This window comes from Spea bombifrons, chromosome 1 (genome assembly GCF_027358695.1).
Source record: "Spea bombifrons isolate aSpeBom1 chromosome 1, aSpeBom1.2.pri, whole genome shotgun sequence".
NCBI lineage: Eukaryota > Metazoa > Chordata > Amphibia > Anura > Pelobatidae > Spea > Spea bombifrons.
The window spans coordinates 153,767,308-153,794,285 of record NC_071087.1 but is presented as its reverse complement, the minus strand read 5'-3'; the positions used below and the strand labels follow the sequence as shown (position 1 = coordinate 153,794,285).

The following is a 26,978-nucleotide window of genomic DNA, read 5'->3' as shown; positions in this document are numbered from 1 at the left end:
CACCATATTGCAAATGTTTTTCATTACCATGAATCCTATATATATGACGCAGCGTTGTGGCAAGCAGGGATATGCATTTTTAAGCAGTCAAACTGTGTTTTTTGTCTTACATTTTTTTTAATTATTGTTATGTATTAAAATATTTTTTATAATGTTCTTAGACATGTAGCCCTCCAATTATTTTGAATTCAAAAGCAAATGTGTAAAGTAATTTTTAAAATCAGTCTAAGGTAGCCTTACTGAAAATCTATACAGGTTACAGCCCAGGACTATGAGAAGCAAATGGACTAAAATACTAAAGGAGGACTAGGCATTTTAGTTGTCTTTGCTCAATCTAACTCATTAAGCGGGGAGGGATGCAAACTAAAGCCGGGATAGAATTAGCCTTTTTTAACTGTGCCCTGCCCCATTGCACCGACCACCCAACCCTGCATGTGTTAAACCTTTGAAAACAGTCCTTTCTCCTACTTTCATTTCAGTGTTACTTGTCTACTTCATCCCATGGATACCTTTCATATGATTTGGAAAATCAACAAGTTGTATTCTTTGTACTTTAGGCGAATCCCAGCAAATACTGGATGGATCCTGGATGGTTTTCCAACTACAGTGGGTCAGGCCAGATTATTAGAGAAGTCTCTTACAGGAACGGACCCCGAAAAAGCAAAGAACAGGAGATCCAAGGCATCGACCCTAGTACAAAATCCAGCAGGGCCAAAGGATTCAGCAGCGCCTTCCCCGGCTCTTGATTTCGCTGTGCTGGTAGACATCTCTGACAATGTAGTATTGCAGCGTGCGGCTGAACAGATTGGTAAGGCATACAATCGCTTGGACTAAATAGTGTTCTGGCCTGAGAGACGGTCCTTGGGGTCGGGGAGGTTAGAGCCTAGAGTATGGTTATTGAAATCAGTAACATATGTATCTCTGATGTGGCCCTAGGCCGGGCCCTAGCAGCAGCAGCAGCACCCTGCTTGTGTCTTATATATTTTGATTCTCTTTTTCACAGCGCAGTCAATGGCATCTGCAGCCCAGGAAGGTAATCCATCTAAGATTAATGATCCCGACCAAGCAAGAAGTCAAATACAGCACAGGTTTGTAACCAATATTAGCAAAAATAGCAGGTTACATCTTTCACAGCCGTTTTGTTTGTACATTTAAATGTCGGTTCATATAAGTAAAATGGTTTCTTTTATACTCATTATTTACTTTATGACTACACACATTCCCCAAATAGTCAAGAAGGTCTCACTTTCCGCAGATTCTTCAGATCTTTTTACAGTGTTCATGGTGGGCCAGATAAAAGGTGCATTTTTATTGATCTAATTGATAAATGCAAGAAAGTAATATTTAGTAGTACTTGAAGAACGTTTACTTAACACACTCATTATATGTATAAAACATGATGTTTACAAAACAGTTAATGTGTCATGTATTAATAATATAAAAGAGCAAGGATCTGTTATTATAAAGTAGCATTTGCCTCCATCTCACGTTTTTCTGTGGATGTGACTGATAAATATGGTTCAAGTAGAGTTACCGTGGCTTACGCACGCCATGATGTTTTTTCTTGTGTGATATCGCTGGCACAGGATTACAGGTTTCCATGACAGCTGGCACAAATTACAGATGTGGTTTTCAGATGAACAGAACATTTTGATCAAAGTAAATGGCGAAGTGGAAGAAGATGCCCTGCGTAAGAAAATCGAAGAAGTATTTTTGAGTGCTGTAGTCAAAAAGCAAAATAAAGGTATGAGGAACCGATGTTCATTTAGATAGATAGAGAGATAGATAGATAGATAGATAGATAGATAGATAGGGACATGCAAGCTAATAGATGTTGTAGATAGATAGGGACAGGCATACTAATAGATGTAACAGATAGATAGATAGATAGATAGATAGATAGATAGATAGATAGATAGATAGATAGATAGATATGGACAGGCATACAAGGGGCTAATACAAGGGGCTAATACAGTAAGGGGATTTAAACTTCATGGGATAGGCATATCTCAATCCTCAATCTAAGACAAGACCAACAAAGTTTCTACAGTAGGAAAAATGGGCAGACTAGGTGGGCCGAAAGGGTTTTATCTGCTGCCAAATTCTATGTTTCTTACAAGCATCTCTGAAACATTTATAATACAAGCTTCTTTCGAATAAGAATGTTTCACCACATATTATGGGGTTAATAATAGTGTGGTGTTGAACAAAAAGTGTATTTCCTTTGTTACATTATGCCTATTTTTACTCAGGTAAAGAGACAGAAAAGAAAGTAGAGGTAGAACCACCACCTCCACCCCCAGTTACACCTCCGCCTCAAGAAACCACCACTGATCCACGGCCTTTATCACCTCCAAAGCAGACATCTGCAAAAAGAGGAAAAGGAGGGTCCAAATCACCAAAAGGTTTTTTTTTTCTCTATAAATGTATAATTTTATGTACTCATTATCAGTTATATTGTTTCACTTCTTTGAAATATAAAAACCCTGTCATAAGCAGAAATGTTATTGCATATCTTGTGACCGAATGTGCCTATTCAGCAAATAATAACGAGAGAGCGTTCAGTAATTAGTACGAATTGCATATAAAACAGTATTAAAGAATATCCAGCTTGTAAGACCCCTTAATAATGATAGCTATAACAACAAATAAAGTGAAGAATAAAAATTATTTTGGCAGGCTTTGTAAAATTCCTGCATTAACATTAATCAGCAAGAAGGACAATTCAACGTAGTACTTGTTAATAAATATATATATATATATATACAGTCATGTGAAAAAGAAAGTACACCCTCTTTGAATTCTATGGTTTTACATATCAGTACATAACAATCATCTGTTCCTTAGCAGGTCTAAAAATAGGTAAATACCACCTCAGATGAACAACAACACATGACAAATTGCAAATTGTCATGATTAATTTAACAAAAATAAAGTCAAAATGGAGAAGCCATGTGTGAAAAACTAAATACACCAGTGACTACAGGGGTCACAGCGGTCACAACTGCGATGTGTCTGGCCTCTCTAGGGGGCCTGGGCGACCCCTGCAACCACTTGTTATATATATATATATATATATATATATATATATATATATATATATATCATGCGTCAACAGATTTTGTGTCTTTCATTTTTAAAAGGTTCCCAGAAACGTTCTGATACATCTAAAGACAAGAAAGAAAAGAAACCAGATACTCCTCGAGGGAAAGATGCAGGACAGAAATCTCCAAAATCGGGTTGAGTACAACTTCAGATTTCATTTCATTTTAAACACTGAGTTTGCTTCTATATTGATTAGCTATTATCTTTTCAACACTACAGCTTTTATCTTTTGATACATAGAGCTTGTGCCCTTTGCTTGTCAATCAATGTAATTGTTTTCGATACATTTAGCTTAATCCCTTTCTATATAAAATCAGCCTTCCATGCCACCATGATTTTCAGTTCACATTGCATCTATCATGACATCATGAAAAGTCGTAATTATAAGTAACTGGCACACTCCAGGTTCGAGGCACTGCATTCTGATTTTCTACTTTATATCTATACATTTACAGTTTATTCTCCAGATATAAGTAGTTTTTCTTCCACTTTTCACACAGTGGCAAGCTGGCAGCGTTCGGTGCGGGAGACATGCCCAAATAAAGGGCTTAGGAATATGGGATCCAAAAAAAACATTTGATGCGCGCATCCTACCATAAGTTGACTATTTCAGTGTCCTTGGCAGAGGAGGGCATTGGTTAAAAGGGGGTGATATGATGCCAACCGAAAATGCAGAAATGACCTGCCGGAGGATGGCTCCTTCTTTTCTTCTAATTCTTCACCGTTTCCTCGGCTACTTCTTTCCACTTCTCCTTCTGTGTCTTATAACGTATCTCCAAATACATGAGATCACCCCATTTTGTTCTGTGAATGGCGTCCATCTTTCTTCTTTGCGAATTCTTCCCACTGTCATCTTGAAGACTTCTTTCATGCTACTCCCTGCTCCATCGCACTCACTTCAACCTATAAACTGCAACTGCTTCACACCCTGAAGATACAGATACTTAAGGATTGCTAGCAATCCCTCTCTTGAACAGATAATCTAATACCTCTCCAGTGACTGCATGAACCCTTGGAGCCTTTCACTAGACTGGAGAAGGAACGTTTTCTCCCAAAACATTGTTACAAATCTTCTTATATATGGAAACTCATAGGAAATAATTAATCCATGTTTTGGGTCCCAGCTCTTCAAATTAAGTAAACCCCCCTTTCCAATTTATATTTATATATTTTTTTTCACAAAGCAGCTTTGTTATATGTTTTATTTCTTTATGCCGTTATGTATCATAGAACCAGTTTGACCGCCTACAATGACCATCTGCAATTGAGTGTTGGTTGTATGTATAATGTGGTTTCTGTATGTATGTATACATGTATGTATTCACTAAAATACTGTAAGGTCCCAGGAAATAATAATCACTTGTCTGTCAAACCTAAATGTAAAGTGTTAATTACGTTGATTAATATTCAGCTAAACAAAGCAAAAATCATTACACTGAATCTTAAGAGGAAATATAATTTGCGTAATTTTTACAAGCTTTATACGAATCAATGCAATACAGTTCTCCCCATCCATGGTAAATACATCTATGTTACGCACACACAAAAAATAAAACGTTTTAGAGCAAAAATAGATTGCTCTAAAAGGTTATTATGGGAGTCGCCGTTAACTTCCTAAAAAAAAGAGGGTCATAAAGTAAAAACATCTCAAATATCTGAATGTAGGCGATGGAGTAATATTGTACCTGGATGATGGTAATTAATACTGCAGCCATCCTAATATTTTAAATTAACATATTCTATATGTTTATTGCTTTTTTACTGATAAAACAATAAAGCCCAGAAAATATTTTTACCGCTTTTTAAAAGTTTAAGTGCATTGGTTTAAATAAATTTTGAAATCCAAATAAGCGTCTTATGAGAAAAATTACTTTGTCCCCAACCGCCCCCCCCCCTTTCATACATTACATGAGATTTTTTTTAAGATTTCAGACTACGTTTTGACAAACTCAGCTTCCTTTGGACACAGTTAAGCATTTGACATCATTTCCTGTTTACTGCACCTTTTACAAAACATCCCCTGCAGCCAATCAGGAGATGAATTACATGCTGGGATGTTCATCATCAGCTGGGACAGGAAATCTGTGTCTTAAAAACCATCATGTTGTTTTATATTTGGTGACAGAATCTTTTATGTTTTAATACGATCCATCTCAACACCCAGGCGGGAAAGTATAATTCCTAAAAAAATTTATTATATGCTATAGGAAGAACTGACAATGCCTTTTGTCCATGCTGTAAGAATAACGTTTATCAAACACTTTTAGTATTTTGATGAATTTGATACATATATATATATATATATATATATATATATATACACACAACATTCGATTAAAAGCTATTTCCAGCTACAGTAGTCATTTACAACACTAAGAACGTCTTGACAAAATGTGTTTTTCTTTTTTTAAAAAAAGGACATTTTTAAGTGACCCCAAATATATATATATATCCTGTTATGTTTCAAATACGCCATCCTCCTTGGCCCATGTGGCCTTCAAAGCAGAGTACGGCGCTACAGAATTTGATGGCGCTATTTAAAACAATAAATAATAATAGTTATATGAGAAGATCAGTCTCCCTAACCAATTTCTCGTATCATTTCCTCTTACTTTATACTTACTTTTTAGATTTCCAAAGACATAATACATCGGCGTCATCCTTTTGTTTCAGGCACATACGTGCTGAGACAACACCATTAAGAACTCCATTCCGAAGACTTGCTCTGTGGTTAAAATCCGGCAATATTGGTTTTCTTGAGAAAAATAAATACATCTAAGTAGTAAAATGTAATCTATGATGTCATTTTATTGCTCAATTATACACAGGATCAAGGACTTATTAAGGTCTGAGTCCCTACATCAGGAGAAGTGGGCAGACTAGATGAGCCAACTGGGTCTGCCATCACATTTTAAGTTTCTATGTTAAGAGGAAATATCAAATCGCTTGTGCATAATTTTCAAAAAGATTTCTATCTGTTTTTGTGGCCTCTATAAAGAGAGATTTTTTTTTCTCATCTTTTTTTAGGTAATGGAACCGGTGTTATTTATGGTTAAGTCTATCAGGGAGATATATAAGTAAACCTATTCTAGTTCTTTCACGCTAAAATCAAAATCTGAGTAGGTGCTACATAAGAACAAAAAGAGATACCATTGTTGACTTGCTTTATTCTTCCTTTGTATCCTTTTTGTACCTTGTGTGGGTAACATGAGAGTGATGGGTACATTTAGTACAATCAATGGAGGTAAAGATGGTGGACCTTTAAATCGTTTAGTATAGTGTAGGTCAAACTCCTTAACAAATAATCATCAAGTTGGTCTTCACAATGAATGAGGAAGAAATGAATGAATGAGGAAGCATAAAGAAGAGAGGCTGTGTTTTTTAGGAAACATATGTTCACATATGTGGAATGTAACCGTTTTCAAATTTTTTTTTTTTTCCTTTTTTAATGTTAATGTACCTTACGTTGACTTGGGTTGCAACACTTATAAAGTCCAGCTGTAGTGTTTGTAGGCTATAACTCTCAGTATGTGATTGACGTAAAGTAAGTGTTTTTGGTATAAGACAAAGTTTTTTTTACACACCGATGCTGTTATTTACTGCTGTTTTCCTCACATTATCCAACATTTATGTTAATTATGTGTATGCATCAGGCACTCCACGAGGAAGATCACCAGGAAAGAAGTCTCATTCGGCCCCTGCTACTCCAGAACCACCAGAACCCACTCCTGTCGGCCCACCACCCGTTCAGCCAGGATCTCCAGACTGGGTGTATGTCGATGAACCTCTTCCACAGGTGCGTAAAATACTATAGTAGACAACGTGTCCTCAAGATCATTTTGTTGCCTAAGTGGTATGTTCTGAAGCTAAAGGGTGCAGAAAACAACGGTAAATAAAAGAGTGAATTCTCTACTAAAGAAACTTGTTTTAGGATTGAAAAAAAGGAGAGTTTAATCCAATATTGCAGTTGGTAAAATAATTGCACCATAAAACAACAAAAACAGCAGTTTCTTGGCATCTACGTGATAAATACGGGGCGAAATCACCACTGAAATCTTGGTGACCGTTCTATTTGAGAAAAGTTCTAAACCTCGAGACTTCTATACGTAAATAAATAGCAATTGAGCAGTTTTAATGCATATTTTGCAAGTTATTTTGGCACATCAGTGCAAGTGTTCTGTCAGCTGCTTTTAAGAATTTACTTAATTTAGGGGTATATTCATTTTGTTTGCTCTTAATTTCCCATGAAATATGTACGCTGATTTAATCTGTGTCCGTATCTCGTCCATGTTGCACTTAACAATGATTGGATATCAAGGAGGAACAATGAGAACTTTGCCTTTGCTGTTTGCAGTTAATATAATGATTAATGTATGTCTTTTATAGATAAAATATATTCGTTTTTTTATTTATTTTGTAGGAAATCCCAGAGTTCCTATTACCCTACTGGGAAACTATAGAAAGTAATTATGGAAATACCATTAAGGCGGCTCTGAAGAGTATGAGACAGGAACGGATGATTGTGATTCATTACTTATATGACATCAGGTAACGTTATTTGATGTCACTCCAAAGCTGATCGTTTCGTTCATTTGTTTTGAGACGAAAGGATTGTTTGAAAAGTGTTCTATTCATGCGGCCATTTTGTCCTTACAAACAAAGAATCTCTAAATATTCCCTGCTTTAGCTTTGTCAATTTTACCTAAATAAACTAATTTTGATATTATTGCACGTCTATTCACTAAATGGAGAGCTTGAACTCCTTGACTTCACTTTACATTTTGAGCTTCTGCTGCAGGAAGGGCTTGGCAGGCCCTGTATAATGTGAAGTTTAATCAATGAGATGTCTTCATTCTCCTCACACATTGGATTATACATTATACAAAGCCAGCCCTTGGTGGTGGAGACACTTGCCAGTGTTGGCCCATCATAATTAAAAGTAACTCAAGCATTGAAACCACAACGCTCCTGCCACTTTTAGTGAATAAACTTAGTTTGCAACTTAGTTTGTCAGCTAATTAGTTGCTGTTGAGCTTTATAACCCTCATCCATAATTAAGGGTGAGTCCTATGAACAGGGAGGCCTGTTTTCAGGCCACAAGAGCTCCTGTACGGCCTCCATTATGCATGAAATACATTTGGGTTTTTGTGACAATGTTACAGTGATCAACAAAGCCCACCTGGGGGACGCAACGTGGAACCACCACGTGATGGATAATTTATTATGGCCACCCACATTAATAGAGATGGAGTTCATTCATCTATCAGAGCTGAATAATAATATTTTGTTGCAGGAACCGATTTAAGGACTATATAAAACGGCCAGACCACAAGCAGGAATTTGTGTCTCAGTGGCAGTCAGACTTCAGCAGTGTTCCCGATGACATGAGGGAGGATGAAGAAACGAAAGCAGAGCTTCACCAGCGTGTTGATGTGAGATACCTAGAAACACGTGGCAGTCCCTCTTTGAGAGTCATATCTGTCTTTCCTTCCTCCCCTGATGTGTCTCTTTTCCATCAGCTCAGATTTCCGATTTGTATGAATTTTAATTTTAACTAAATTTGACAATTTTGTTAATTCACACGAATGTCCGAAAATGAGGAGGAACCCCCAAAGAAAGAAACAAAAATGAAGCAGAGATTTTTTTCACTCTTCTTCACATTCTCTCACACTCTCACTTACTCTCACACATTTTCTCACACTCTCATATGCTCTTTTTCAATGTTTCCCTCCCTTCTCCACTGACCATTCCCGTGTCCCTGTCTCCTTTCCGACAGCCCAGCTTACATTTACATTACATTTATTTATAAAGCGCCGGCAGATTCCGCAGCGCTGTTACACTCAGTAGAACAATTCATAAACTTTTTCTCTTGCCTCTTCTTGGTCTTCTGTCGTCTTTCTTCCTCCACTTCTCCCCTTTATCCGCTCCATTAATCTGGCCTCCCAGAGCACTTCAGCAAAAGGACAGCCTCTCCCCGTTCCTCCAATCGAGGCAGAGGGTGTGTCTGGAGCTCCGCCCCTTTTAAGGAAGTGCTCCAGGAGGCCTGGTTATGAGACCAGATAATAGGGAGAAGCAGAAAGAAGACAGAAGAACAAGAAGGGGTAAGAGAAGTAGAGGCTGCAGAAAAGGAGACAGGGACACAGAAGCCGTCGGTGGAGAAGGTAGGGAGGCATTGAGAGAGCGTGCATCTGGGAGGCGAGAGAAACAACTGCATTTCCTGGAGACTTGGGACCTCTGAGACAGTACAGAAGTGATAAAAGCGCACTGCTCGCCATCCTGAATATCTAAACCCTGATTATAGACCGAACCCTAATTTAAAGATTTAAATTAGAGGGAAAGGCCAGGCCTATAATCGGGACAATACTGTACTTTTCAATGTACAATGTAATTTGTGACATACATTGGATAGATTGTTAGATCACACAGGCAAACAAGTAACTGCATGGGGTATTCGTCTAATAAGAGCAACAAATATAAAATAGCAGGAAAGGTGATTAAATTATTATTAAAGAAGCCATACTGTCTAAAATAGCTGCTGTCTTTAGGTGCTGTATATATCCCAACATGCAAAAGGAGAGATGCAACCATATATTTTATGCAGCCACTACACTTTTTTGAAAATATTGGCAAATTAGGTGTTGTGAAGCCTATACTAGCATATTACAGCACAGATCCAGACGAACGAGGGCCTTGTGTTATTATGTCTTTTATCTCATTCTAATATCTTACCCAAAATGATCTCTAAATCTGTATATGAATGTTTAGATTACAAAAGCGAAACACGTCACGCTGCACATTTACTATACCCCTTATATATACCTCATAGGACCTGAGAGACCGTCTTTGGGACATCTGTGACAACAGGAAGGAGGAAGCAGAACAAGAACGCGCTGATATCATGAATGAAGGGTGGCTTCAAGATCACTTGGGAATACTGGCCAACCATTTTATTACAGTAATGCAGGTATGCCAGTCAGAGTTCACCAAACGGGACAAATTAAAGTGATTTGGGGTAAACATGCAAATCGTGGTGGAAAAATATCAGCTTCCTCTGTCATATAGATGAAGAAAAGCTTTAATTTGTTATCTTAACCTGTTAATGATGGAGAACTGTACAATATAAGACTGGTGAAAGGGCCAGGTCTACTTACCACGGTTCTTGTACTTAACAAAATATAATCAAATGTTCTACACCATATGCAATATGTGTCTGTAGACCCCCGACATCTGGGCAAATAGTCATTAATAGTCATTTCTTTATGAATAACTAACCATGGGCTACAATTGTATTTTTTCTGAATAGTTTTTTTTGCATACCTGATAATCACAACAACAACAAAAAAGTCCAAGGTTTTGGGCAAATGGCTTTGCAGAGTCAGAATTTTTGCCATAATCCAGATAAATATCAAATAAACTGCAGCTGTCATTTTTCCCAAAGAACCAAATAAATGCATTTACAGGTTTGTAAAAAAAATGGTGTTTCTAATGATTGTGAATGTGGTTTCTCTAACATTCCCAGGGACGCTCATTATGGTTTTGTCAGTTGCTCATTTTTATTTTCACTTTGTGAAAAAAATAAATCTCACTGACAGGTGCTGCTGCCGCTGCTAGAATTCTACAGGAACAGTTATTTCGGGAGCTGTTGGGGTTTATTCACTAAAAGAGGGGTTGTGGTGAGAAGAGAAAACGTAAACTAAGCACTATTAAGAGCTGAAACCTCCATAGTATTTTTACCTAGTGCTACGAGTCCTTTTGAGGTGGAGCGCCTGAGTATAATATATCATATCCTGACTCTTTAAGGTGTTAAGAGGTCACGGTATATAAACAGTCTGTCGACATATATAGAGCACACTGCTCCATCAGGTGGTATTTATTTAAGGACCTGGAGGTCATTTCGACGTGCACCCACATAGCTCCATGTTATCACTGGAGCCTTTCTTGTGAGTTTATCCATTTATATGTCATCTTGCACATGGTTATCTGGTTTTGAATGTCTGCATGGAGTAGGTGTTGTGTATTATTGTTGTCTTAGGGGCATGCCTTTCACGTCACTTTTGGCTACCCCTTTTTCTTAGTCCTGTTGTCCCAGGTAGTTGCTCCACTGTCCAGCTTTTGGGGGTCACGGGCTGGTTGGGGAGAGCCTCTGATCTTCTCGGATCGGCTCAGGGAGCTTTAAAATGTTTGGGGGAGAGCCCTTCTATTGCAGCTTCCATGTTGCCTTCTCACAACCTTCTTTAGCTAAGAGCATTGAGGTGGCTCTTTGCGTAAGGTGGTCAGGACGCCTCAAGCCCTGCCCGTTTCTGGCCCTGACCCTCCTGTCTCTTGCCTTCATGAATGCCTTTCACTGCAAAACATACCTTCTATTAGTGGCTGATTAATGAACAGGCCTTCCTCAACTAGGTCTGTTGGGTTTTGCGTCCTTTTGTCTGTCTCACCTATCTTGTCTGTTACCTGTACATAAAGGCAGAAGTAGACCGCTTTCAAGATACAGCGAGGCTTTTACATGATTATTACCAAGGAATGGAGGGGAGGCATCCTTCAGATGTTGGTCAGGACTTCACACGAATACCGCTGCTTGATATCTTCGGCGCAGACCTGGAGGGGGAAATGGAACAGCCTAAAAGGTATAGAAAATTATTTACTGAGAGGGTTGCTAAGTGGAACAGCCTCCTAGTAGAAGTGGTCGAGGCTAATACAGTAAGGGAATTTAAACATGGGTGGGATAAGCACATGGCTATCCTGAATCTAAGACGAGGCCACAGACTGATTAATGTTTCAGTCTTCCCATTCTTAGATCGCAACCATAATGTACATACAGATTATATTTTATTTTAAAGATATAACTTTATCACATGTTCCAGAATCCCTCTTATCCCACGAAGACCTCAGACCCCGGAAAATCTAGGTAAACAGAAGAGTAAATCGGCTCAGGTGAAAAGCAGAGACGATCAGACAGCCGAGAACACCAAACCGATCAATGAAACCGACGAGAAGCTGATCGCTGACACCTGGCAAGTGGCCGTTTCTGCCATTGCCAACATGGTAATTTTTTTATTTAATTTTCATATTTGTTATACAGCGGAATATGATGGCGGTAAAAAAAAAATCGATCAATAATAATATAAAAGTTTAGATTATAGAGACTCAGTCTGCATCCATCAGATTATTAAGAGCAATTCATACTTTCAGGTACCAAATACCAAGACATCCCTGCGTGATCAGTTTTTTTTCAATGTGATAATGCACAGTACCGCAGATAATCTTTTTATTATATTAGTGGGTTGGAAACTACCTTACTTTCTATTCTTCAGAAATGTTTAATTTGTTATCTTTTCCTGGAACCAGTCTGAGTTTTTTTAAACTCTATAACACTCGAAAACCAAACATATTTATTCCTATAATATCTGAATATGTATCCAGCCAGTAAGTCTGATGAGCCATATTTTTACTTTAATTCAGGGTCCTTAAACAGTGTATATATATGTATATATATATATATATATATAATGAGTATAAAATAAAATGAGTATTCTTGTAAAGTTGGATTACATTCCCTGATCAGCGTACACACGTGCATATGTTTATGCATCATACATAGTCTGTAATTACACCTTTTACACAGGTAGCTCATCAAAAACAAGCCAGGGAAGCAGAGGAGGAAAAAGAACAAATGGCTGCGGAAACGAAGGAGAAGGAACGTTTGAAAGCATCTCAGGGGGCTTCCCGGGGCAGTGCAAGGGGTTCTAAAAAGAAGACCCCCAAATCACCTAAAGGAAAAAGAGGTACGGTCACTCGCTTCCAGTGAAGTGATGATGAACTAAGTTATGTGTAGGCGATATTTCCTGTTAGTAGCTTGTATGTATTAAATGATGCTGCTCCACATGGACAGAAACAACTGCGCTGTAATGCAAGGAAGTTTTACTTTACTGAGAGGGTGTTAGATAAGCGGAACAGCCTCCAGGCAGTAGTGGTAGAGGTTAAAACATTAAGGGAATTTAAAAATACATGGGCATATGAACGGGATATCTTGATTCTAAGACTCGACCAAGGACTGAATAAGATTTGAGACTTTAAAGTGAGAAAGATAACTAAATGGGCCCAATGGTTCTCGTCTGCTGTCACGTTCTATGCGATGTCTCTCTCTGTCATTTCATTATTTCCTCCTTTCAATGGAGAGGTAGAACAGCATTAAGGAGGAGGGTGCCTTGGCGCATACTATGAGATGCATACATTCATATAGTATATAAAGCTGTGTGTGTTGTAGTGCTGGCATTTTTTAATAACAGGTTAATCGAAATAAGGTCCTTAGAGCCTTTTCCCCACAATGCAGTTGGCTGGTAATTTGTCCCAAAAGGTTCAGTAACACCCACTGTGTTTAATAATGTGCTTTTCTGCAACGTTAACAGTAAAGGGAATAACCATTTTTAAAACTTACTCTAGAGAACACAAAAAAAAAAGCAGAATGTTATTACATTTTCCCTATGACTTATCTGATCTGCTATTTTTCATGATTTGAATACATTGTTAATATAAAGATTGTTTAAATTATCATAAAACGAAAGGCGCAAAATAACCATGAAATTACATTATAAGGTAAATCTCCGGGTGCGTCCGCTCCAACACCTTCTCCCCAGAACCCGGAAGAAAGTGCTATGCTGCAAAAACAACAGGACCTAAAGTTTAAAATCCGGCAGGAGTATTTCTTCGCTCTAGAACTGGAAGGTCAGTGAAATTAACAATTTATCAGAATATATATACTTTATACAAAAAATGTTCAATTAGGAACATACAAACAAAAAGGAGGGACGCTGAATGTGCTGCCGATATATCTTTTCAATACAAAAGCCTTTGAGCCTTTGGGAGGCAAACATAGTAAGGTTGATGGCGAAATAGCGGGAATATTGCGAGTACCGTATGTACTAGACGTGATATTATATAGCACATGTGTAATACTTTGCCCAATTTTCTAGAGGCTGCTACGAAGTTTCGACTTGAGCTGATAAAACGTAAAGCCGTAGAAGTTTGCCAGGATCTAACGCTGAAATCTCAGGATGCTTATCGAGACATGGAAATGTGGTTGGGAGCCAGGTTTCTAGCGGAAATGTCAAGGTAAAGAACAGCGATTTCGAAATATTGCACCGGCCAAAATTGTACATTCTTGTTGTAAAAGTCTTCATCTGGACGGTAGGGTCCGGGGACTTCATTTAATGTATCTGTTGAGTTGGAGTTAGATGACTACAGATCCCATTACCAGATCCCAGATTACGTTTTTATTTAGTGTTTCTTCTACATAATCCTACCAAAAAATCTTCATTATTATGTTGAGATATAGGATGAAATTATGTTAAAATTAGATAATCTAAAGGCCAATAGATTGGGTTATTAAACTTAAGTGAATAGTGCCTATGGTGCACAACTCATCGTTTCTTAACTCCTTTTCTTGTGCATGCTGCCCTTTAACTAGACGTGTTCTGTGTAAACGGGTATCTCTTTACTCTTATCTTTTCTCAGTATTGAAAAGCTGATTCAAGTTGCTCGTCACCACATTGAAACCAGTCAGAAGATACAATACGAGCTGGTTCTGGAGCAGACAGAATTCTATATCAGTTCCGATGTGAAAGTAATTCCAGATCCGCTTCCTCCCCCTCGACCTCCACCAGTGGAAATGTCAATCAACGCAACATTAACCATTTCCCAGCTCAACAACCTGCATCAGCAATTTGTGAAGGTGGCACCCAAAGGTAGAATATATAAAAATATTTCATGACAAGACAAAAACGCTAATCTTCTTAGTGTATCTAAGGGCTCAGTTCTGGGGACCCTAGACTTCTCTATCTATAACTAATCTGTCAGTAAACTGATTTTTTAGATTTCGGTGCCAGACACTATTTTATATTTGCATTTACTCTCTAAAATTGTTTCCTGAATGAGATTCTAAAGCTCAGTATCTTCAAGAGCGAGCTATTGGTGCTAATCTGCTCACAACTCCTTCCTGTCCTCACACAAAATACAGCTAAAATACTAATTCATTCCCTTGTGACATCCCTTCTGGATTATTGCAACTCCCTAATAACTCACATCCCATATTCTTCCTTTAATCCCTCCTGTCCTCTGTTAGATTCTTCTACCTAGCCACTTGCCCTCATCTGCAGTCCCACTTTACCAGTTACTCCACTCCCTTTCCATACAATCACTGCCATAACTACAGTGTGTGTGTGAGCATGAATGTGCAATTGTGTGTGTGAGAGCATGAATGTGTAAGGGGGGTGAGATGGAGTGTGTGTCAGAATGAATGTGTACATGTGTGTTAGTGAGTATTAGTGTGTGTAATTTGTGTAAGTGTGTTTACATATGTGTGTGTGTCTGATGGGTGGGGGAAGCCACAGACAAGTTGTTTGGGGGCAATGATGGCACTGACCAGTTGTTGGAGTTGGGGTGTCCTGGGGCAATTTTCGCACCAGGGCCTTGTGGGTTCTAGTTATGCCCCTGCAAACAATCCAGATCCATCATCCATCATGTACATCCATGTAAACTGATGATTATTACCTATTCAGCCCGTAACACAGCAACCCCTATAATATTTATGCTACTATCTTCAAATATTCTTTTAACTCTGTGTCTCTCCCCCCAGTCATTATCGCTTCTTCCGTCTGGCAGCTCCAGGACTTATCCCTCGCTTAATTCTTTTAGACTGTCATACAGAAATGATAATTAACCATATGGGGAGGGTGTGCAGTGGACAAGAAAATAGGGAGGGTAATCAGAATTGCTTGGAATTAAGGAGCATATTCCAGAAAGCAAGGAGGGTGGGCAGGGGAGCATGGAGGAAGACTGGACGGGTTAACAGCAGGGTCAAAAAAGTGTAAAGTGATCACGTAAAACTCGAAAAGGATAAGACATCAAAAAATCAAAGAGGGTCATTGGAGAATAATGAATAATTATCAAATAAAATAATTAATGTTACATTTCTAATACGCCCTAAACAATAAAATGCATGTCATACTGTCTAATGCTTCTAAACACTAAAAAAAAAGCAAAACATATTATTGTTATTATTTATTATTTTATATAGCGCCATCATATTCTGTAGCGCTGTACAATGGGTAGACAGGACATAACAAGTAGTATGTAACATAACAATTTGAAACATACAGTGTACATGCCATAGGCATAATGCTGTGTTATTAATAAATATCTCTGTTAATAGGTCTAATATCAAAGAAATTATTCACCGACATTCTTTTGGATCTCACGTCAATGAACATCGGAAAGGACATTCTCCCTGACGCATGGATGTATCTAACACTCCCAGAGGTCAGACTCAGTTTTGGGGCTAGATTGTCTAGGAACCAACAAGCAGTATATCCATTAACAATTCAAAACATCTGAATCCAAAAACATGGGACCATATTGAACTGATGTAAAGCTAAAATGGTTTTACCTAAAAAACTAAGGTTCTATCATTTACTTAAGTACTGAATGAGTTTTCAGCGGGATGCTATTAAATATACACTTCTCTTCTAAATGTACAATGTTGTCACATTAAATGTTTCAGACCCTAGGCAGTGATCTAATTGTATATTCGGCCTGTAAGAGCAGGGTCCTCTTCTCCTTTTCTACCAGTTTGTTATTGTGTGTGATATATCAATGGAATGTAATTCACATAGGTGGCATTAGCATACTTTTTTTTTACTTCCAACCTTTATTTACCTTCATAAATTAAATTAAAGAATTAAAGAATATTCTAAAAATTCTGTCTCTGTTTCCAGATACAAGAGATAACTTCTGTGTTATCACTGAACTCAGATGTAGTTGATTGGCACAAATTCCTATTAGCAGCATCTCAGCCGTGGCCATATCCTTCAGTCGGCCAACTCCTTAAGACGCTGAACGGCTTTAAAGCTATGGATGGTAACCAGTGTGGCCTCATCACTGAAGAAGACTATGGCCAGGTAAGTATTTATGAATATGGTGCTGCGTACATTCACCCCATCCCTGCTGTTGTGCAAATGTGGTTAGGTGACACCTATTTTGCCATCATTGCCAAAAGAAAGATTCAAGTCCACATTGTTAATTAATGTAATTATATCAAATCCAGACATTATATATGCTTTTATAATAGCTGTAGCTAGCATACTCATTAGAAACATTAAGCGCAATGGTCTTCTAGATGGAGCAGGGCCATCCTCACTTTGTGTCTCAAGATTGTGATGTACTACTTTTTATGTCCGGCACTGCGTTATGTTATGCTGCTGTATAAATCAATAAATAATAATCTAATATCCCCAACTGCAATCCAACATACATGTACCATCAACCTCATTCCCTGTCCCATTTAGCAAGCCAATGGTGCCAATGAGTTTCTGGTACATTCATGTACATGTACATTTATCCACGAATACATACATTCATGTTAATGCAATACAGCATACCATTGTACTTTAGCGTCTATATGAAATGTGTTTATGCTGTATGATAATATATTTTTTCCCCTTTAAGGTCGATCTGTGGTTTACTGGGAAAAATGACAAATGTGTTTCTGAGAATGTGGCGGAACCGTTACCATTTAATAGACTGGAACATCTTATAAAGGTATTGCAGCTTCTGTAGCGGGAATGAAAATATTCCGATCTTTGTCAATGGGAACATTCCAGCATTTTTACATCAAAAAGCTAACATTTCAGAGAAGAATGCTTCAGAGGTATTCGGTCAGGCTAGGAATACAACAGACAATCCTTAATGGGCCGCCAACTGGTTTTATTACTTATTACCTGTATGTATCCAGAAATACAAATACCATATTATTTCAGTGGTGTGTCACATCATCATGCATTAGTGTCCAAGTTAACCTGTCTGACCCCGAGAAATTTTGGAAAAGCTTGAAACCATGAAAAAAAACATAAATTGGGCATAACTGAAATGTATCCAATAAGAATTTTATCAGAACCCCTTTACTGAGTGTAGCAGGTCACATTTTTTGAGTTTCATGAAAAGTTTACATGATGAAAGAATTACCTATTTAAGATATTTAAGTTAACTATAAGCACTGCCTGCATATATATTAATTTAGATATTACAAGGCCAAACCTGGTTTTAGAATATAGTTGATACAAACCATATGATAACTAACCAATTAACTTTTAGACAGCTCATAAAATCAGGCCCAAGTGTTATCTTCAGTGGAGTAGGTGGAACGGCACCTTTAAAACCTAACATTTATTACATAAGCTTGGTTTGCTCAGCATATTGTCATATGTTTGGTATATTTGTTTTTTTGTCTATAGATGTTCAGAGATGCGTCAATATACTTTTCTAATAAAGAACTCCAAATGTAAAAATGCTATTTATTTAAAATGATTGCCACTAATAATTAAAGCATAAAATACTTGCTATTTCTGTTGTACTTTTGCAGTTTTTCTATCATATGTTTGCTGATCAGAAAAGACAGCTTGACTACACAGAGATGCTGCTGTATTTCGCCTCACATCCGGATCCCAAAGAAGGGTTTTATCGAGCATTGAGTGTTATGGCGGGAAAACCTATCCTGAGGACGCCAGATGATAACATCCTTCTTAAGGTACACATTAAAAGAAAGTCTAATACTCTGCTTCTAGTCTAGTCCAGGTAAACTGGTGTATGTAGGGCTTCCTACGTAGCCCCCTTTCTGTAAATAAGTTTCAGAAAAGACTGGATAGTGGAAGCCAAATGTGTTTTGGAACTTTATTGCTGGCCCACTTGGCTGGACTTGAAGGTGAGACTTCCAGAAACTTCCAGGGACGCATCTCCTCCTCCATTGGCTGCTGAGCGCAAAAAAAAAAGCCCCATAAAACTGTTTTGGAGTGTTCAAAGAAAATTGCTAATGTAACATCTTGTTATGATGTCATCTTTACTGGGAGTGTTTTTTTTTATTATTGTTTGCTAAAAGTTACTGGATTGTTAGATTGTCCCAGCTTTGGTTATTAGCCCCAAAATGTCCTCTTCAAACCACCCACAGACCCCATGCGCCTTTATATTAATGATGTTTCTCCATTTCCAGTCTCTCCCAAATATGAATGTCCGACCACAGAGCAGAGGAGACATTTCTGAAGATGACGACAGCCTATTGACTAAGCCAGAAGATGTAACGATTACTTTAGAACAAGTACTGCGCGTGTTTCAGCACGTAGCGAGCACAGATGGAGAAAACCATAGATTTTCCTCTCCGCAAGAAGAGACTGATAATTATACCAAGGTTTGTTTACTGCATTGGAATTATCTTATGGGATACTATTCTCAGGGAAAGTAGTGTGAGGACAGACAGACGGGGGTTTTATCCATGTCAGATGTCACCTGCTCTGTACTTAGATAGCAGCATGAATGTTTTACTGACAGATCTGTGTACTGAAAGCGTCATTCAGTTAGCTGAATAATCTAGAGACTACAATTACTAGACTCATTGCCCACAGTATGGCGAGCCATATCCAGTTTAGGTATCATGTCACATCATATTGAGGCGCTCTGCTCAGAAGGACACGCGGCACAGGGTACAGCAAGCTATGCAGGCATTGCCTCATCGACAGAGTCCTCGTCGTAAAAATGGGCTGGCTGGTGACATCAGATCGCTCATGTGTGATTGGTCCTAGGCCACAATACACCACAGCCAATGGTATGTTCAGAAACAAGGTTACCAACTAATAGAATACTGAATAGAAGGGCAGAAGTTGCTATGGGGGAAGTAATATTCATACTTTGCCTTGTGGGAATCCTGAGTATTTGTTTAGAGTTTGGGAAAACCCTACTAAGATCATCTCTGAAGGACTCGGGCTGCCCATCTGTAGTCTTTGTAGGGATGTTAATGGTGTCACCATGGGAGATTTAATGCCAAAAAAAGGTTTTGCCATGTTTGTTCCAGGTAAAAATTTATAGTTTTCTGTAAATGTTGTTATTTTCTAACACCGTGTTCCTGTTTTATATTTATAGAGCCTTAAACACATCTTCAGTGAGCTGTGCCCAGAGAATATGGAACCTGTCGCTGTTACTGCACTTATGAAGCATCCATTTTTTCAAGACCTTGCTGACAGCTGTATACAGTATAACCTCCCAGTAAGTGTACACAGGATTTTTGCTTCCACAATGGAAGAGCTGGGCTCATAATACATATTTCAGTTTGTGTGAGCATTGTGATGTAAATGCACCAACTTTGTTATAAATTATATAGAGTTTATCCAGTCACGTTTTTAACAAATACTGTGCAGGCCCTGCAGAATGCATATTTGAATAGCTCAGGATACGCTGTTAATTGTCTATCACACAAGGCTTCACTTTACTATGTATTATGAAGGGCCAACCCAAATGAACTCCTGCAGCAACCATAGATTTAGATGGCCCTGCATAATACACCATTGAATGAGTGAGGTTTCTTGTTTTCTTGTACTGTTTGAACCATGCATAATGCAGAGACAGCTCAGTCATGAAGCCACGGAAGCCGTGGACGTCTGTGCGATGTGCGTAAACAAACTCTGCTGCCGGTACTTCCGCCGGGGCTTTTCTGGTGGAGCACCGGCGTGACATTATCTTCCAGTGCTCCACCACAGAAGCCCCAGCAGTAGAGGTTGTCTGTGTGCATCGCACAGGCGTCCACCGGCCGGCCCCACTAGACACCAGGGAGTATGGGGGTGCATTGGTAAGTTGGGGGGGTGGCACTTCTAGGAAGCAGATTTGCATATCAGGGGGGCAGAGTGGCACTTCTAGGGGACATAAAGCACATCTGGGGCAGGTGGGCATTTCTAGGGGGCATAAAGCATATCTGGGGGGTCACAGTGGCATATCTGGGGAGTCACAGTGGCATATCTGGGGGCATAAAGCATATCGAGGTTATAAAGCATATTAGGGGCAGAGTGGCATATGTGGGGGCAGAGTGGCAAATCTGGGGGGCAGAGTGGCATATCAGGGGTTATTAGGCATATCTAGGGGGCAGAGTGGCATATCGGGTTATAAAGCATATCTGGGGCACAGAGGGGAAAAGTAAGGTGCATTATGAATAAAATGGCTATTGGTTTTCTGTTTGTATATAACATATGCTGACAAACTCTATAATAGATACCAAAAATGTTAAAATACATGTATTGCTGTTCATTAGATACAATTCTGTTTTACCATTCCACTAATTTTTTTTCTTTGAAAATATATATTTTTTTAAAATAGCACCAAACTTTAAGGGTGCGTCCTTTATTCGACCCAATACGGTAATAGCGAAGTGAAGGATTTAAACCTGCAGACTCTGGCTTTAATGTATAAGCCCGTTAGAAGGTGTGCATAAACGATCAAACTATGTATAAGCCCGTTAGTTTGATCGTTTATGGACACCTTCTATGTATAAGCCCGTTAGTTTGATCGTTTATGGACACCTTCTATGTATAAGCCCGTTAGTTTGATCGTTTATGGACACCTTCTATGTATAAGCCCGTTAGTTTGATCGTTTATGGACACCTTCTATGTAGTTGTGGTAAAATGTGAAGACAGACTGAACCTTTCTGCACTGATTGTGCTTTGTGGGAATTGAGCCTTGTGAGTGACTCTTTAATGTGGGTTATTATGTGTTAAGTATAGACCAAATATTATCCGTAGACATTTGGTGGATCTTGGCAGCTATTCGAGCTCTTTGTACTTGAGATGTCCTCCTTTTCTCAAACATATTGGTTTGTTATGCCGGGAAGGAGCTTTCTTTACCGTTAGCACGGTGACACAGCCTCGCAGACCTCAAATGTCATGACATGCAAACCATTGCATGCGCATTACAAACCACTGGAAAGTATACTAAACCAGAGAGCAATGCGTCTTTACCAATGCGACTCACATTATGAGCCCATGACAGGTTGTTTCGTGTGTTCACACTAACCCATTATACCCCATACAACATATACATATGAATACGCGGTCTGACTCTAAGCCTTATTACGCAGGCAGGAGCGTTAGCAAGGTCTAGGCTACAGAGTACATTTTTCACAGAGGAAATTTGCCTGGCGTTTCAGGACCACCTTTACGGGTATGATCTTAAATGCTGACTGTTTTCGTCTGTAATGATACAAGTGAATTAGAGTACTTTTTTTTTTAATTCACTGAGAGGTTAATGGTAAAAAGATCTTGCATTTCTGGCTAGATTGGCTTTATCTTAACCTCTTATGGAATGGCCAAGGAATGTTTCCAAGTATTGATGAGACATTTTATGAGTTTTTACTATTTTTAGCTTAGAAACAGACATGTACACACGGATCAGTCAGCTATTCTCAAAACCTCAGTTTATTCCAATTTCTCTAGTACAGAGTTTTTATATTAAAACATGTTTCACATTTGAGATTCTTCGTTCTAGGATATCCATGGAATCCTCGGCAAGTCAAGGCCAATTCAATCAAGCGAAAGGGAAAGTATGACCTCCAACAATAGCTGAACAACTTTACACAGACACTTCTGGCTTCTTATTGGTCTAATGGGTTTTTTTTATCCTCATTTATTCTTCTGATTAAAAATAAAAATAAAATATTTCTTAATCAAAACATTTAGCTTCATCCATTTATGTAAACATAACATATTCATTTTCCAAATAATAAAATAACTGATGATTTTTATGGCTTTTGTTACAGTGAATGATAATTCAGGATAATATTATTATTATTATTATTATTATTATTATTATTATTATTACCACTTCTACTACCAAGTGCTTCAGTAGACACAAGTGTTCCCTTGATATGTAGAGGCTGCACTCAATGACTTTTTACCTATAAATATTACAGAAGAATAAGAAAGAAGACTTATTGCATTCCAAAAAAATGTTAAGAAACAATTCTCAAGAAAGAAACCTTATTTAATCAGAAAACAGTTAAGAAGCCATTCTCAAGAAAGAAACCTTATTTCATTAGAAAACAGTTAAGAAGCCATTTTCAAGAAAGAAACCATAGTTAATTCAAAAGAAGTGAGCAGTACATTGCAAAATACTTCCTTATATATACCATACATACCAGTATATTCGCTATAATGGTATAAGGGACTTATCCAAGGAAACTTCCACAAGATATCCTGGAAAATACATTTAGAGAGGTGTTAAGTATTTATTTTGTCATAATCTCATCTTACCCATATTCAAAGACTCATAGCTGGGACATCTTGGTCTCAGGCAGGCGAAGGCCTCTGTCGGATACAAATGAATCAGGTCAATTATCTGTAAGTTACTTCTGCCTGGGAATACTAGCACATCACAGAATTGAACTGCCGAACTTGTTAGTTCAAATAATTCAAAAATAATGTGACTATTGATTCTGTCTGTGGACCTCAAAAAATCCTATAGAGGCACTTTCTGTAAGGAATCTATACAAAATAAAATGAATATAGAAGCAAAAAGACTTTAACCAGTCACTTGAATCAAAGTGAAATAAATATACAAAAAGAATACCCTACACGTTCTGCAGCTCCCAGAAAAAACACCCCTCACAAATGTTCATACAGAATATACATCAAGAATGGGGCGCAAGGACATGTGGAAAAATAAAAAACAACGATAATGGTGAAATCCAACATCTCGATTCAATCGAGGCCTTGGATTTCGATATATTTACGGACGTTCCATCACCATCCGGTACTCGGGATTTTTATGTATACTGCCTGTTTTGCATAACATCTCTCGGTTATGCCACCATCTATGGAAGTTTTTTTACTTTTAACTATTAAATACTGATACAAAAGATACTGCACCATTTGGGGTTCTTTGCCTATATTCCAGATTGCAAGAAGAATCCAAGTCTTTATGGTCAATTTTGATGAGCCTCCTTTTACTGCTACTTTTGTGAGTGCATTTCACACCATTACACATTAAGAGTGTGCTTATTTACTACACTATTATTGTTGTTTTTTATCTATACAAAATAATTTTTTTTGTGTGATTTTTTTTTTTTTTCAATTAGTGATTTTTGGTGTTGTTGAGGATATTGAATATTTTTCTCCAAGCATCTTAGCTTTGTGAGTGTCGGATGGCCGATTCCTGCATTGCGTATGCTACCATCTCTCAAATGGTTAAACTCACAGTGCTGGAATATATCACATAATCTCTATCTCAGGAACAGCTAAAAACCTGACTCTGCCCAAACGAACCACTTTAAAACCACAATATCCTTTTTAGTTACTCATACTTGCTAACACCACTTATGTTGATCAGATACTATAGGCCCTTTCGTGTGTTGATGTTGCATAGTGTTCATGCTTAACCATCTTTTAAGACATGGTATGGGTTTATCTACGGATGTGTCTGCGCAGTCATGAAAGCAAAGCTTACACTTTGAGAAAGCGTGCAACAGTTATCTTTGAGGTGCCTTGCACACTTCTCGTCATACTGAAAAAACTTAGGCGCTGTCATCAATGCAGGTTTTGGTTTCATTAAATGTATTTATTGAAACTGCAGGAAGATATATATATATGAAAAAGAAAGTACACCATCTTTGAATTGTATGGTTTGACATGTCAGGACACAATAATCATCTATTCTTTAGCAAGTCTAATAAATATGTGAATGCAAGGTGGACTACAAGGTTGTTCACACATGGCTTCTACATTTCGGCTTTATTTTTCTTGAATTAATCATGACACGGTGTAATAGGTCATGTGTTTTATTTTTGGACCTGCTAAGGAACAGATGATTATGTCCTCATATGTAAAACCATAGAATTCAAAGAGGGTGTAAATTGTGTGTGTATATTTATATATTATATATAGACGATGGCAAGAAAAATGTGTTTGTTTCCAGGTAGGATTTTTCTGCATGTAAGTCACAAGTATAGAGAAACACAATGTGCTAATAACACACAAACAATGGTAGTCTTTCATGTCTGTTGAACACATCCATTAAACATCCACAGTGCTGGTGAAGAAAAGTAAGTGAACCCTTGGATTTAATAACTGGTCAAACCTCCTTTGGTAATAATAACCTCAGGCATACAATATTGTGTTTAGAGGCTGTTCTCCTCCTTCAGACCCACATGACGTACGCATACGCAATGTTGCTACATGAATGGTGCTACATGAAAGGGCAGCTGGTGACATGGATCACGGGGGGAACCACTGTTGATAAATTAGCCACAGCTCTGCTATCACTAATGATATCACTTTATTATTAACCCAGAAACAGGGAAGATAGAGTAGAAAATTGATAGTCCCACTGCGCAACCATTTTCTACAGCTGTTCTCTGTTCTTATTTAGCCTGTTCTAGGATTGTAATACAAGGAAGTGTGATGTCTTAAAAAGAGGTTATTCTCCACCCTAAGTGATAAGTTACCAAATCTCAATTTTATACATGTGGATAGGTCTCACATTCAATAAATGAAATCGTGAGCACAATTATAAGAAAGGACTGAGAATTCAAAATAGTAATTATTTATTTATTAAAAATAGTAAAAATTAAAGAAATCCAAAATTAAACAGAGTATAACATAGAATGCCTATTAAAACTTATATGCATGAAAAATAAAAATAAACATACCAGTCAGTCTCGATATGAAGTCTAGCTTCAGTCTCTCGGTCTGCCCCAGATTATAAACAAAAATTTGCATATATATAAGGTTTTGTAACTAGACCTGCGTATCACTACCTCAAAAATAGTACTAACGGTCAGAAAAAAATCAGGAGAGGAAAATCACCAAGGCCAAGCTGTTGATCATTTTTACAGAATAGCAAAAACATTCTAGTCTTAAAACATAACAAAATCTTATGTAACAGAAACTACTAGTTCTGCGTAGTTAAATCCTTAACCTTAACTTCTACTGAGACCTGTAACAGTCCTTAACCTTAACTTCTACTGAGGCCTGTAACAGAAGAGTTATATATAAAAACATTCTAGTGCAAGTTTTTAAAAGATCTGTTTTTAAACTTTGCTCAAGGATAAATTTTTATATCTGACCCTCTATTAGACGTGGGTGCCGGCGTTAAGCTCGTGTTCATTTTCGTGTTCGTTTTCTTCGTCTTCCTATTTGGCGAAATTGCTTTTCAGACATCCCATGCCCAGTTGCCATGGAAACAAGAAATAAACATGTAGAAATTGTTTAATAGCGAATTTGAGACCAATGGATGGAAGAAAGAGGATCAAAATTAGCTTAGAGTTAAATTAACTTAATTTGTAATAGGTGTTATTAATGAAATAGAATTACATTTTTAAAAATCAAAACTTTAGAGAGTCTTAGACACTGTGAGAAATGGCTGGCTGAAGCTCACCAAAAACTAAAATGCTCAGCAGAGTAGTGTTACTAAAGCAGTCACAGTGAAATGAACGGATCCCCCGGCTAGTCTGCTCTTATATAGGCTCTTCATTACTAGTCTGCTTTTTTTTCTTTGAACGATGCAGCACAGCCATTGGACAAGCTGTCAGCATGATGTGACAGGAGTGAGCTGATTGGACAAACGAAGGTCAACTCACTCAATGTCTCTCCTTCTTAGCGTAGTTAAAACTGCGGCCGCGGCAACGGAATGAAAGAACGAAGATTTTTTATATTGTGCACATTAGTTTTTTGTTTCTTTTGTCCAATATTGCATTTGTTCGTTCTCTATGCGGACAAATGGACTTAACAGCAAAGTGCGACACGAAAATGCATTCATCCGAAAATGAATGCGCAAGTCTACCCTCTGTATGTAGAAAAGATGTGAGTCACGACAGCCTACAGGTTCCCAATCATACTTCAGAGGGTAGGTTGCCTGAAGCCACACAAGGAAGTAATGCGGTGCGCACATGAGATACTATGATACATACGGCTGTAGCCATGGTGTGTGTTTCCTTTGTTATCTAATTAAAGGAGCCATTTGGTCATGTCATGCTTTAAGCAAAGCTGTCCCATTACCACACTGCAGCAGGCAAGGA

At 38.0% G+C, this 26,978-nt stretch overlaps 1 protein-coding gene across 1 annotated transcript in view; it reads left to right on the top strand.

Annotated features, from left to right (window-relative positions):
- Window positions 1–22,709, top strand: part of SPEF2 (sperm flagellar 2) — a 46,643-nt gene extending 23,934 nt beyond the window's left edge. The window contains exons 16-37 of the mRNA XM_053448129.1: window positions 558–808; window positions 1,004–1,088; window positions 1,587–1,744; window positions 2,253–2,405; window positions 3,144–3,239; window positions 6,759–6,901; window positions 7,526–7,653; window positions 8,399–8,537; window positions 9,932–10,069; window positions 11,569–11,729; window positions 11,967–12,147; window positions 12,728–12,887; window positions 13,699–13,827; window positions 14,076–14,214; window positions 14,617–14,846; window positions 16,313–16,419; window positions 16,875–17,057; window positions 17,605–17,697; window positions 18,518–18,682; window positions 19,142–19,336; window positions 20,065–20,187; window positions 22,454–22,709. Of these exons, the coding sequence (XP_053304104.1) occupies window positions 558–808; window positions 1,004–1,088; window positions 1,587–1,744; window positions 2,253–2,405; window positions 3,144–3,239; window positions 6,759–6,901; window positions 7,526–7,653; window positions 8,399–8,537; window positions 9,932–10,069; window positions 11,569–11,729; window positions 11,967–12,147; window positions 12,728–12,887; window positions 13,699–13,827; window positions 14,076–14,214; window positions 14,617–14,846; window positions 16,313–16,419; window positions 16,875–17,057; window positions 17,605–17,697; window positions 18,518–18,682; window positions 19,142–19,336; window positions 20,065–20,187; window positions 22,454–22,531 (3,235 nt within the window). The 3' untranslated portion in view covers window positions 22,532–22,709. The remainder of the gene's footprint in view (window positions 1–557; window positions 809–1,003; window positions 1,089–1,586; window positions 1,745–2,252; window positions 2,406–3,143; window positions 3,240–6,758; window positions 6,902–7,525; window positions 7,654–8,398; window positions 8,538–9,931; window positions 10,070–11,568; window positions 11,730–11,966; window positions 12,148–12,727; window positions 12,888–13,698; window positions 13,828–14,075; window positions 14,215–14,616; window positions 14,847–16,312; window positions 16,420–16,874; window positions 17,058–17,604; window positions 17,698–18,517; window positions 18,683–19,141; window positions 19,337–20,064; window positions 20,188–22,453) is intronic.
- Window positions 22,710–26,978: the final 4,269 nt, after the last annotated feature.